We start from the raw sequence: 12,702 nt of genomic DNA on the forward strand, positions 1-12,702 counted from the left end.
TGAGGGGGTCCCCAGACAACAAGAGGGCATAGGCTTGGCTGAGGGACCCCTCCGAGTGCAAGAAATTTTTGGGCACTGGGCCTCTAGTAGGTATATAATTAAGAACGTATCCCACATAAGTAAGAGAAGAATGGATTGTCCAATAAATAGTATTGGGACAATTGGGTACCAAACATCAGTCACAAAATAAATTCAAGGTAGATTAAAAATCCAAATATTTTCTAAATTAATGAAAAACTAAAATAAAATGGAGGAAATTATTAAAATATCAGGAAATGTTTAAGCAAAATATAAAACCCAGAACACTTAAAAATATGAAACCCAGAATCACATAAAAATTAAAAACCTTTGTACATCAAATAATGAATTGGTACTTTTTAATATTTAATGAGCTCATCCAAGGCAAAAGGAAAAGGTAAACTAATAGAAAAGTGATTAAGAATATGAACAGGCCAGTCACAAAAGAAATCTCTCTCTTACTTATCTTGTTCATAAACATTTAAAAATTATAGTGCTCAACATTACCAAGAATGTGGAAAATAAGCATTCTTTATACCCCACAATGAGAGTGAAAGCTAAGTTAACCTTTCTGACATATATCAATGCCTTATGAAATGCAAATCCTTTGACCCAACAACTCCATTTCACATATGCTAATTAGACCAGACGTCCTTCCAGACGACCTTCCAGACAAAGCCGAGGCTGCAAGGGAAGCCTGGGTCTCGGTGCCAGAGGGAAGCCAGTGCCAGCAGCCTGGGGAAGGCCTATTCTTGCTTGAATTTCATGCATTAGGCCTCTAGTTGTTTAATAACGTGCTATTTAGCCTTCGGGTGTTTGAATGTTTTTGAGTGTTTTTACTGTAGTTGATTTCTAATTTCATTCTATTGTGAACTGAGAAGATGCTTGATATGATTTTAATCTTCTTGAACTTGTAGAGACTTGTTTTATGTCCTAATATGTGACCTATCTTTGAGAATGACCCATGGGCATTTGAGAAGAATGTATATTCTGCAGCTTTGGGGTGAAATGTTCTGTAAATGTCAATTAAATCCATCTGATTCAGTGTGTCATTTAGAGTCTCTGTTTTCTTGTTAATTTTTTGTCTGGAAGATCTATTCAGTGAAGTCAGTAGGGTATTAAAGTCCCCTACTATGACTGTATTGCTGTCGATCTCTCCCTTAAAGTCCTCTAGAAGTTATATATATATATATATATATATATATATATATATATATATATATATATATATATATTTCTCTATGGGCACATATGTTTACCAGGGTTATATCCTCTTGCTAAATTTATCCCTTCAGTATGATGTAGTGACCTGTGTTGTCTCTTGTCATGGCCTTCATTTTGAAGTCTATTTTGTCAGATATGAGTATTGCTACCCCAGCTTTTATTTCCTTTTCATTTGCATGGGAAATTTTTTCCATCCCTTCATGCTCATCCTGTGTGAGTTTTTTAGTCTGAGATGGGTCTCTTGTAAATAGCATATAATTGGGTCATGTTTTTGTATCCATTCAGCTACTCTATGTCTTTTGATTGGAGCATTTAATCCACTTACATTTAAGGTTGCTATTGATGGGTACTTATTTATTGCCATTTTAATTCTTTTTAAAAAATATTTGTTTATTGATTTCAAAAAGGAAGGGAGATGAAGAGAGAGATAGAAACATCAATGATGAGGGAGAATAATTGATCAATTGCCTCCTGCATGCCCCACATTGGGGATCAATCCTGCAATCCAGGCATATGCCCTGACCTGGAATCAAACCGTAACCTTCTGTTTAATAGGTTGACACTCAACCACTGAGCCATGATGGCCGGGCACCATTTTAATTCTTTATACCTATGTTTCTCTCTATATATATTTCTTCTTTCTGTAGCAGTCCCTTTAGCATTTCTTGCAGTGCTGATTTAGTGGTGATAAACTCCTTTAGCCTTTTTTTTGGGTCTGGGAATCTCTTTATTTCACTATCTATTTTGAATGATAAATTGCTGGATATAGTGATCATGGTTTCAAATCTTTACTTTTCATTACCTTGAATACTTCACGCCATTCCCTTCTGACCTGTAGAGTTTCTGATGAGAAATCAGCTAACAGCATTATGGGAGCTCCTTTGTAGGTAGCACATTGCTTTTCCATTGCTGCCTTTAAGATTCTCTTTGTCTTTAATTTTTGGCATTTTAATTATGATGTGTCTGGGTGTGGGCCTGTTTGGGTTTTTCTTGTTTGGGACTCTCTGTGCCTCCTTCACCAGGTTAAGGAAGTTTTCTGCCATTATTTCTTTAAACATGTTCTCTATCGCCTACTCACTGTCTTCCCCTTCTGGCACACTTGCTTCATGAGGACAGCTCCCTTAAGCTGTCCTCCTGTTTTGTTTTTGTTTTTGTTTTTGGTTCTCTGATTGAGTGATTTTTTTCTACTCTGTCTTCTAATTCACTGATCCAATCCATCGTTTTGCCTAATCTGCTATGTATTCCTTCCACCGTGTTCTTTACTAGTGCCATGTCATTCTTTATAGTTACTATATCTTTTTTTCATGCTGTTGAGCATCTTTACCATCATTATTCTAAACTCTTTGTCTGATAAATTTCTTATCTCCATTTCATTTAGCTCTTATTCTGGGGAATTCTCTTGTTCTTTCATTTCAGGCTTGTTTTTGTTTGTTTGTTTGTCTGCCCATTTGGGTTTATGTCTGTAGGTAGATCTGCCATGACTTCCAATCTGTAGTGCCAGACAATGTCAGACACTGTGACTGGCCCTGAGTACTGTTTGGAACTATCAGCAATACACAGCTGTGGCTCCCTCTGCTGGAACTGGGTGCCTTTGGAAAGGACCAATATGCATACCAGAGTCTGCTTTTCCTAGCCCCAGGCCCAGAAGGAGATCAGGCAAAAACTAAACGCCTCCAGAGATCCTCCTCTGCCTGCAGTCTGATTGTTATCAGCCTTGATTAACCTCAGGCTATCAACCACAGGGTAGGGTGAGGGGTTTTCCAACAGGGTGGGACAACTGCCTTCCCCCCAGGCAAAAACTGCCTGGATTAGAAAGGTCCATGGGAGAAAGATGTTCTCCACAACGTGAGGGAATAACTCAGCACAGGAAACTGGGGTGGCTGCCCTCTGAGCTCCAACCCAGAGCCCCCCACCCTGAACTGTCCTCACACCACTCTAGTTCACTCTGCCCTCCCTCTGTTGGCCTCCAAGGTGAGTGGCTGCACATGAAATTTTGTGTATTGGCCCTTTAAGAGGGTTCCTGCATTTCCAGCCATCTCTTGCTGGCTGATAGCAACCCTGCTGCTTTTCACAGCCAGATGTTCTGTGGGCACCTTTCTCAGTTCTGGTTCTCTGGGCTGGGGAGCCCAGTTTGGAGTTTAGACCCCAGAATTCTCAGTGGGAACCCATCACCACTGAGATATCCCTTCAGGACTCCAGATGTTTTCTGTGGGAGCCCCATCAGCCCTTTCACACCTCTGCACTTCCTACCAGTCTCTGTGTGGTCTCCACTTTCCACCCTTGCTTATCAGGGTTCTGTCTAGCTAGTCCTCAGTTGATTTTTCAGAGTGGGTCTTCTGTAATTTAGTTGTATTTCCAGTTTGGTACTGGGAGAGCATCAGTGTAGCTTCCACTTACCCCACAGCCATTTTGGAATCCCTGACACTACTACTTTTTACCATGACCTTAGGTAAGCTCCTCCTGTCCTCTGTGCCTTAACAGCCTCACTTGTGAGATGGGACTCTGGGTTGTTGTGAGGACTGAAATGAGTTGATTGACATTAAACACTTACATGCATGGCTCACAGGAAGTGGTTGGAAATGGCAGCTGTTTGTTAGGATCTAGCTACTGTTGCCAGTCTCTATATGCACCAACTCCAGTAATACCTACTGTTGATCAGCATGTTGGTGAATGGACAGTCTCATATACTGTTGTGTTTAGGGCAGTGTGAGAAGAGTAGATACATTTTATATGTAGATAACCTCAGATCATAAATTCCATTTCTAACAATTTATTGTTAGAAAATAATTGGACCCATTTAAATGCACAAGAATGTTCACTGAAGTGTAGTTAGAAGAGAAAAAATAAGGCATAAAAATTATGATTTATTAATAGAATAGATGGCTTTGTAACTATTAAAATAATATGTATCAAGTTATTTATTAAAACATTTATTAAAAACAGTCTATTAACATGGACAGATAGCATTACATATAATAGATGTAGGAAGGATGCTCACAAAATTCTAACAATATTTTTCTTCATGAATTGGGATTTTAGATATTTTTTTATTTTCTTCTTTAGACTTTCCCATATACTCTGCTTGATTTTTATGATCACAACAAACAATTTCATTTGTAGCTAAGAATTCAAAGGAAGAAGGAGGATATAGCAAAACAAACAAACAACAACACAAAAACTTATTCCTACAGCACAGCAATATTAACTAATAGATACCTCTAAAATTCCAAATTCCTAAAACCTCATTCTTCCTACATGGAAACCCTCAGAATCCAAAAGAAAAAATGACATTGATTTTTAAAATAAACTTTGAGCCTGGCCAGCATGGCTCAGTGCTTGAGTTATGAACCAGGAGGTCACGGTTCAATTTCCCGTCAGGGCACATGCCCGTGTTGTAGGCTCAAGGCAGTCAATCAATGATTCTTTCTCATCATTGATGTTTATCTCTCTCTCTCTCTCTCTCTCTCTCTCTCTGGAGGCAGCTATGCTCACCACTATACCACCAACGCCAACTCTCTCTCTCTCTCTGTCTCTCTCTCTCTCTCTCCCTCTCCCTTCCTCTCTGAAATCAATAAAAATAAATTTAAAAAATAAATAAACTTTGCCAAATCTTCACATGTAATAAAACTGTACAAAACTAAACACACACACACACACACACACACACTCACACACACACACACACACACCAGTGCATGGAAAACTGGTGTAATCTGAACAAGGTTGATGGGTTATATCAATGTTAATTTTTCTGATTGTTATTGTGCTACTGTCATGTAGGATGTTACCACTGGGAGAAATTGAGTGAAAGATACATGAGATCTCTGTATTATTTTATACAATTGCTTGTAAATCTACAATTATCTCAAAATAAAAAGTGTATTAAAAATGAACTTTGCACCTTGAAAAAGTAAACATGTTAAGCTTTTCTTAGAGCTGGGGCTAAATTATCAGAGAGTCTGGGTCTCAGATTCTCAAAGCTGGAGGCACTGAAGGGAAACTAACTTTTGGTGACCAGGCTATTACACCACCTGAGAACCTTTAAATGAACCAGATGTGATGACAGATGAAGAAATGGAGGCTCAGACCCAGTAGTAGCTCAGCATTCATTTCTGGAGCAAGGATTTGTGTCCAGCTCTTTCTGAAAGCGCATGCTTTTCCTATTGTTATGTCACAGTGACTATATCTGCGAATGACTTAAAGGAAAAGAAAGAAGTTGTTCACTGTTATCCATATAAAGGAACTAAATAAATATTCAAGTGGGTGGGAAAATGGTGGCGATCTAATTGGGCACAAGGAGTTTCTTATTTATTTATTTATTTTAATATATTTCTTTATTGATTTCAGAGAGGAAGGGAGAAGGAAAGAGAGATAGAAACATCAATGATGAGAGAGAATCATTGATCGGCTGCCTCCTGCCCACCCCCTACTGGGGATCAAGCCCGCAACCCAGGCATGTGCCCTCGACTGGAATTGGACCTGGGACCCTTCAGTCCACAGGCTGACGCTCTATCCACTGAGCCAAACTGGCCAGGGCAAGGAGTTTCAAAGTATGTGCCTACATGTGAATATCATCCATCACCTATATCACTGTAGCCCTGATTACTAGAAAGTTCTTTCCAACACTCAAATAAGCCTAACTCTATCTAGTGGTCTTTCATCAAGGAACAAACCTTTGTCATCATGTTCCTTCCTTGATAAAATTAGATTTCCACTGTTGGTGCGACCACTGCAGAGTCTGGGCTATAACCACTTATAACCTCTCTTCTCCTGAGTGATATTGGAAGACCCCATAGCTTTCCTACTGCTGCTTTTACATGGAGCCAACTGGTTTTTAATTCTGCCTTTCTAGTACTAGCTATACCTCAGGGTAAACAAATAGTTGAAAGAGGAAACATTTCTTTTTATGGGAAGATTCAAGCCAATAAATGATGAAAGAGTGATAGAATTAGAGCAATACCATTCTACAATCCCTAATGAAATAACGGGTTTAAATAAAATGATCATCAATGCCTGCTGACATCCTCCAAAGAGAAATAACCAGATGTGCTTCCTAATGTTCTTCCTCAAGTGCTCAATACCTTTTGAATCTGAGCAACATCTAGACCGGCTATTTATAGGAAATACAAGAGTCAGGGGAATATTTTAAACAACACCAGCAAACTGGGAAATGGTATAGGACAAATAATCCTATTTCTTCAACAAATACATTGCAACAAAAACAAAAAAGAAATGAAAGGTTTATATTATGGAAAACAACCCCTTCCTCCTGGCATCTGTGCTGAGCAGGCACATCCTCCTTGGGGAGACAATTCCTTCTGAATTACACAGGAAGTTCCATGCCAGGGACTTCTGCTCTCCCCCATCCCCTTTCCTTTCCTACATTAGTAAACAGGTAGGAAATTCATCAAGGCTTCAAAGGTTGGTGATAGAGAACAGGTGGTGACAAATTGATGCCCTGCAGCCCAGGTGAATTGCATCCAGGGTGAATAGCAGCATAGTGGCCAAGATGGACTTCATGCCAAAGAATGATTTTCACTTCTCAGAAAGGAAAAACAAATCATTTTCTGGTGTCTGGACTCAGACACTGGGCACCAAAGTGGAATGCTGCACTGTTCTCAAATTCATGGGCTTTCCCTAAGTAGTTACAGTAAAGAAGAAATTGTAAATAAAAAGAAATGAAATGCCTTCAGAAATAAAGGGGAAACATGCTAGGTAGCAGAATCACTGAATGACTGAATGGAGAAGGGCTTTAGGGGACCTACAGTCCAATTGCCTTACCTAATGGGTAAAGGAGACACCCTCTACTCACCTCTCTCTCCCTACAACTCTGGAAGTCTTTGCTCTGAAAGGAGCTAGACTTCAGAGCCAGCTGGAGGTGTAAATGGGCAAAGCAGGCCCAAAGAGAAAACCTGACTTGTTTTCAAGTCACAGCAAAATAGGAACAGTATTAGGCTGAGAACTCACTTCTGATTCCCTGAATGAGGCTCTTCATGTTGGTCTGATAAATATGGTATGTGGCATTCAAGGGCCAAAGCCACAACTTAACCAGGTTAAGGCCTGGGTGGAGCCACCCAAGCAGGTCAGTGGGAGAGCTTCAGGGAGGCTGGCTGGCATAAAGCCACCTTGAGTACTGGCAACCTCAACCTTGGGGGCATCCTAGGTGGACGAATTGGCACACAGGTCTTTCTGGTTTGCACTAAGGCTTTGAGGACTTGCCTGAGCTAAAAAAAAATTTTTTTTAATTTGAAAGCAACCAGTAACATCAAGACATAGATAGGGCCTGGGCTGTCCCCTGGAGGCTATTCAGAACATTCTCCAAAGCAGGAAGGAGAATTTTGATTTGCCCCGAGCAGAAACTCCTGGAAGCTCAGTGCCAGCCTCTTTCAGGTTCACCCTCTAGACTGCCCATTTGCTCTCGAATTGCTCACTGCTTTACTGGTCCTGTCAAACTGCAGCCTCACACCTGAGTGTGCCTGCCAACATGGACTGGACTGGACTGGAGTCCAGCCAATGTGATCAGAGGACTGTGGAGGAGGCATGTCAACTGCCCCAGTGCTACCTGACTAGGGGGGCAGGCTGCCCTCCAGAGCTCAGACTGTGGCACCTGGGAACTTACAGCAAGGGCAGGACTTTACAGCCTCACCCACTGGTTCTTTCTTCACCAAATAATCCCCCCTTCTCCACCCCACCCCCCACCCCCGCCAAAAGCCCCAAGACCTCAGGGGCAGAGGCCACAATTCTTGATGTCACATTAAACACCACCTTCTACCTGCCCTGCCTCTCTGCCCCTTCCCCAGGTGCAAGAATTTCCTTCCTCCCAGGGCGACTTTGGATCAAATCTCGAGGCGGAAAGACCAGCCCCAGCCCGCCCGACCAGGACGGGCCTGATACACGGGGGTGGCCCACTCGTGCCAGGACAGCTCCACACTGTCTCCTGGGCAGCCGCGGGCCTGATACAATTGCGGCCGGATATAACTGCAGACTCAGCTGGGAGGGCAGAAAGGCTGAAACCCCCACCCCGGGCCAGCAGGGAAGCATCAGCCTTTGGGTGGGGAGCAGTCAGGGCTGGGGGTCGATAGGGCTGGGGAATGAATGAATGAATGAATGAATGAATGAGTGAACGAACGAACAGGGATGATGGCAGAGGGTGGTGGTGGTGGTGGACTACGGAGATGTCCCAAGAAGGGTGCCCTCCGCTGCCCGGACGTCCTCATCCCCACGCCCGGACCCCTCGCGCGGAGCACAGCAACCGCGAACACCCCGCAGCCTGAGAAGCGCAGCTCTTGAGCTGAGCCTGCATTTCGGCGGGCGGGAAGTGCCTGCCCTCGGGGCAGAAGGCACCCAGGCGCGTCGGGCCCCGTCCCGCCCCTCGCCTGAACCAGGCAGGCGGGCTGCAGTCCCTTACCTGCCAGCCGCCACTGTCTCGCCCCTGCTCAGAGCAGTCATAGATGCGCCTCCCGGCCAGCGCGGGAGACCCAGCGGCCCGACTGCCACCAGCCGGTCCTCGTCCTCGCAGCCGGGAGGGCCCACCTCCTCCTGCCCATTGGTTGCCCGCACGGGACGGGCCCTGCCCATTGGCAGGTCCTTCCCCCTCTCCAGACTCAAGGTGGGGCCCAAACACCGCACAGATCTCCACGCCCCTCTCAGGGTCTGCTCCTCCAGCCTTGCACAGCAAGGGCCTTGGGGCCCCTCCACGTTCTTCCTCTTCAGCTTTCTGAGTCTCTTCGCGGAGCTCTGCAGCAACCAATTCCAGCCCTCTCTAAATAAACCCTCCCAACACTGAACTCCAGGGTAGCTTTCCATTTCTCTCCACACCCGATCATTGAGGGCCTGAGTGGGGAATACTAGAGGCAATGGTGGAGTAAGTCAAACTGGGAGCTAAATGCTGCCATGCACCTTGCCCAGAGCTGGAAACTTCACTGTGGCCCAGGCAAAAAACTTTTGGGTAAGTCCGGGAAGGACTGAAGATGGCCAGGAAATGAAGAGTAGGGGTTGGTGGTGTTAATCGGGTGACAATGAACTGGGCCTTGAGAATGGGATCACACTCAGGTTCCCCCAACTTTTTTGGCTGCAGGCCCCTTCCCTCCTATCCCCACCAGGTAGAGCTTAGTCCTTGGGAGTGGTCAGTGGATTCAGTTCCATTCCCAAACCTCCCCCACCTCCTTCACCCAGCTGTACCATGGAGGGCGGGCATAGGAAGATGGAAGGGGCACTAACAGAGCCCAGGTTTGAAACTGTTCTGGGAACTTTGGAGCAGAAGCTGTCTCAGGAGCCAGGTCTCGTCCTACAGCTCCCAACAGGGGCCTCTACTGCATGAAGGCCTAAGGGGAGGGCAGGGCAAGGACTACTCCACTCAGCTTACCCACCAGAACAGGAGGAAAGGGCCCTGGTCACTGCCTTCTCATCTGATTCAAACAAGCCATTATAATTTCCCCAGCTGCAGCCCTGGCCGTGGCTCAGTTGGTTGGAGTATTGTCCCTTGCTTGCACCAAAGGGTCACAGGTTTGATTGTCAGGGCACATAACCAGGTTGTAGGGGAGGCAACTGATCAATGTTTCTCTCTCTCTCTCATCTCTCCTCTCTCTAAAATCAATAGACATATCCTTGGGTGAGGATTAAAAAAAAAAAAAATTTCCCCAGCTGCAGTTTTGGGTATTGATTTTAGAGCAGTGGTTGTCAACCTTCCTAATGCTGCGACCCTTTAATACAGTTCCTCATGTTGTGGTGACCCCCAATTTCATTGTTACAAATTGAACATAATTAAAGCATAGTGATTAATCACAAAAATATGTAATTATATGTTTTCCGATGGTCTTAGGGGACCCCTGTGAAAGGGTCGTTTGACCCCCAAAGGGGTCGTGACCCACAGGTTGAGAACCGCTGTTTTAGAGATCCAACCAGGGATGGATACCAAAACCTGGGTATGTGCCCTGACCAGAATCAAGCCCATGACACTTCAGTGCACACGACAACACTCCAACCAACTGAACCACACCAGCCAGGGCTTCAGGAGCTTTTACACAGCCACCTAAAGGGGGCAACCTATGCAAGTCAGCTACTAATGGTTCACCTTCTAATCCAACTCACTATGCAACTCTGCACTTGGAGATGGACAATATGGCAGGTGGCCTGAGCTGTTTGGGAGTCCCCACCAGGAGCCGTGAGGCTCATGCCCTTTCGCCCTACTCAGAGGGCAGAGATCACCACCAACCCTTTCAGAAAAAAGAGGCAACAAATGCTTCAGCTGCTGTTTATTGACATACAGGTAGGCTCTATAGCAACAGGCCTAGAGGCGGCTGCAGCAGTGGGGATAATGAAGGTGGAGGATGGAGTTTGTCTGCAGCGACAGCTGAGTGGAGTGCGGGAACAGAGGTGCACAGTGCACAAGATGGGAGTGGGGGAGGCTGAGGGGATTGGAGAAGCAAGTGAAGGCCAGGGCCAGACAGAGTCAGCTGACACTGGAACCACTGCCCTCTCTAGCCGGCTATCTTCTGAGCCAGACCAGGCTTGGGAGTTCTCTGAGTGTCCATTTCTACAGGAACTGAATGGAGTGCACAGAGGAGAAGCAGGAGCGATTGCCCTCTATGTTCAGCTTCAGAGCCTCCAGTCCTGCACCCCTCCCTCTCTTGCTTGGGTACGGCTGTAAGATGGACAGCCTGGCTCTGGACTATACCTCACCTGAGCAGGGTCTTAAAAATCGCCATGCTTTACAGAGGCCTTAATCTTCTTCCCTGGAGCCCCAGCCCATCGGTGCCACACTACAGCCCCAAGTGAGCACTGCAAGCATCGCTGGCCTAAGGGATGGGTTGGGGAAGGGGAGGGGACAGGGGCTGGAGGAGGGGCTCTGGGGCCCATCACGGCACAGGCACTACACGCATGGTGTTGGTGAAGCCAGAGCCAGGACGCCACCCGGTCAGCACGATGACCACATCTCCCTTCTTGAAGAAGCCTCGGGCCTTGCCTGAAGGAAGAGAAGGCATGTGGGTGAGTAAATGCCAAGTCAGGCGGGTATGAACTTGGGACACTGCCCCAGAGCCAGATAGCAAGCAGGGCTGGCTGACTATTACTTCTTTACACCACAAGGTGGCCCCAGACTCAAAGCCAGGTAAAGGGGATGAGGGCAGTCCTGAGATTTCCCTATCACTCAGATGGCAGACTTGGCAGGGACCTTTGGACATCACTCATTTTATACACTGGAGGATGGAGACCCTTGCTCAAGGTTAGAGCTAGCCGCTTCCTCTCATTCAGTGGCACCCTACATTTACACTGGGACAAAGGCCACATCAGTACATAATCTGTGTGTGTGCCACCCCACAGTGCAGGAGCTCTGGCCAATTTTATTAAACACACACACAAAACCCAGTAATGAGCAGATGCCAAAGAATGGACAATCCTGCTTACCTAGGTCCTTTGGCTTTGGGCCCTAGATTAGAAGAGTGAGGAGACAAACTGGACTGTTTAGCCCCACGACTCAAGGCCTTCTTCCTTCCTGGGCTCAGCCCAAGACTTCAAAGATGGGGATGGAGGAATCAGAGAGAACATTCCCACTGACAGTGGCCAGCCAGGGCTCTTGCACCCTAAGGTCTGCATGTTCCCTTTCCTTAGCATCCCAGAGAGCTGAGTGAGCAAGCACCTCCACCCCAGGCTCCAGCCCTTGCTCCCAGTCACGCACCAACATTCATGGCCAAGTTCACCCGGAGGTCCACATCCTCAGCCCAGGCGTCCTGCACTGGGTCCTTACACACCACAGGGAAGATGCCTCGGTATAGGTGGGCCTGGCGAGCTGTCTGGTGATTACGGGTCACAGCAATGATGGGAGCACGGGGGCGGTACCTGGCCACCTGGTGAGCAGACCTGAGAGGGGATGAAGGACAGGCAGAAGAGACCATTACATAATGTTCCAGAAGCCTCCCAGGAAGCCCCTCAGGGGTTTCAACAGTTCATCTTCTAATCCAACTCACTATGCCAGCCTGAGGCTTTGGCCACTTAAACATCTATCCCCTGGGCCCCTGTGGGAATTCCCATGGCTGGGGAAGCCCCTCTTCCTGTATCCTCCACAGCATGTAGCTCCTCTTCATAGTTGTGAGACCCATTTGCCCTCCACCCCTCCTCACAGGCCCAGAAATCCTCCTGACCCAAAATGATCAGTTTCACCCACTTTCCTCACATGGCCCATAGTTGGCAGAATGCTCCCTCCGAACTTTTCCATTCTGGCACAGGGAGGCAGCCCTCACCCAAGCTCACCAGTACCCATTTCTCTAGATGCCAGTAACTCCTACAAGCCAAGCAGCATGTGAACAGCACCTGACTCTTGACATCTGCAAAGAACAGGAACAGAGCCTACCAACCCCCTGGGAATCTACAACACAAGCTGCCTTCCATACTGTTAGACCCTCCCAACCCCATGTGGCCCCCAGGTCTCCAGGTCCTGAAATAGTTCCAGCAACTGAGCTCTAA

General features: G+C 46.2%; 2 protein-coding genes across 2 annotated transcripts in view; both read right to left on the reverse strand.

Moving 5' to 3' along the window:
• The window catches only part of GRAMD2A (GRAM domain containing 2A), a 44,116-nt gene extending 34,374 nt beyond the window's left edge, over positions 1–9,742 (reverse strand). The window contains 1 exon segment of the mRNA XM_023753090.1: positions 8,651–9,742. Within this exon segment, the coding sequence (XP_023608858.1) occupies positions 8,651–9,048 (398 nt within the window). The 5' untranslated portion in view covers positions 9,049–9,742.
• A 739-nt stretch (positions 9,743–10,481) lies between these two features.
• The window catches only part of PKM (pyruvate kinase M1/2), a 29,309-nt gene continuing 27,088 nt past the window's right edge, over positions 10,482–12,702 (reverse strand). The window contains 2 exon segments of the mRNA XM_014455005.2: positions 10,482–11,206; positions 11,918–12,099. Coding sequence (XP_014310491.1) covers positions 11,100–11,206; positions 11,918–12,099 — 289 coding nt within the window. The 3' untranslated portion in view covers positions 10,482–11,099.

Source organism: Myotis lucifugus, unplaced genomic scaffold (genome assembly GCF_000147115.1).
Source record: "Myotis lucifugus unplaced genomic scaffold, Myoluc2.0 scaffold_41, whole genome shotgun sequence".
Classification (NCBI taxonomy): Eukaryota; Metazoa; Chordata; class Mammalia; order Chiroptera; family Vespertilionidae; genus Myotis; species Myotis lucifugus.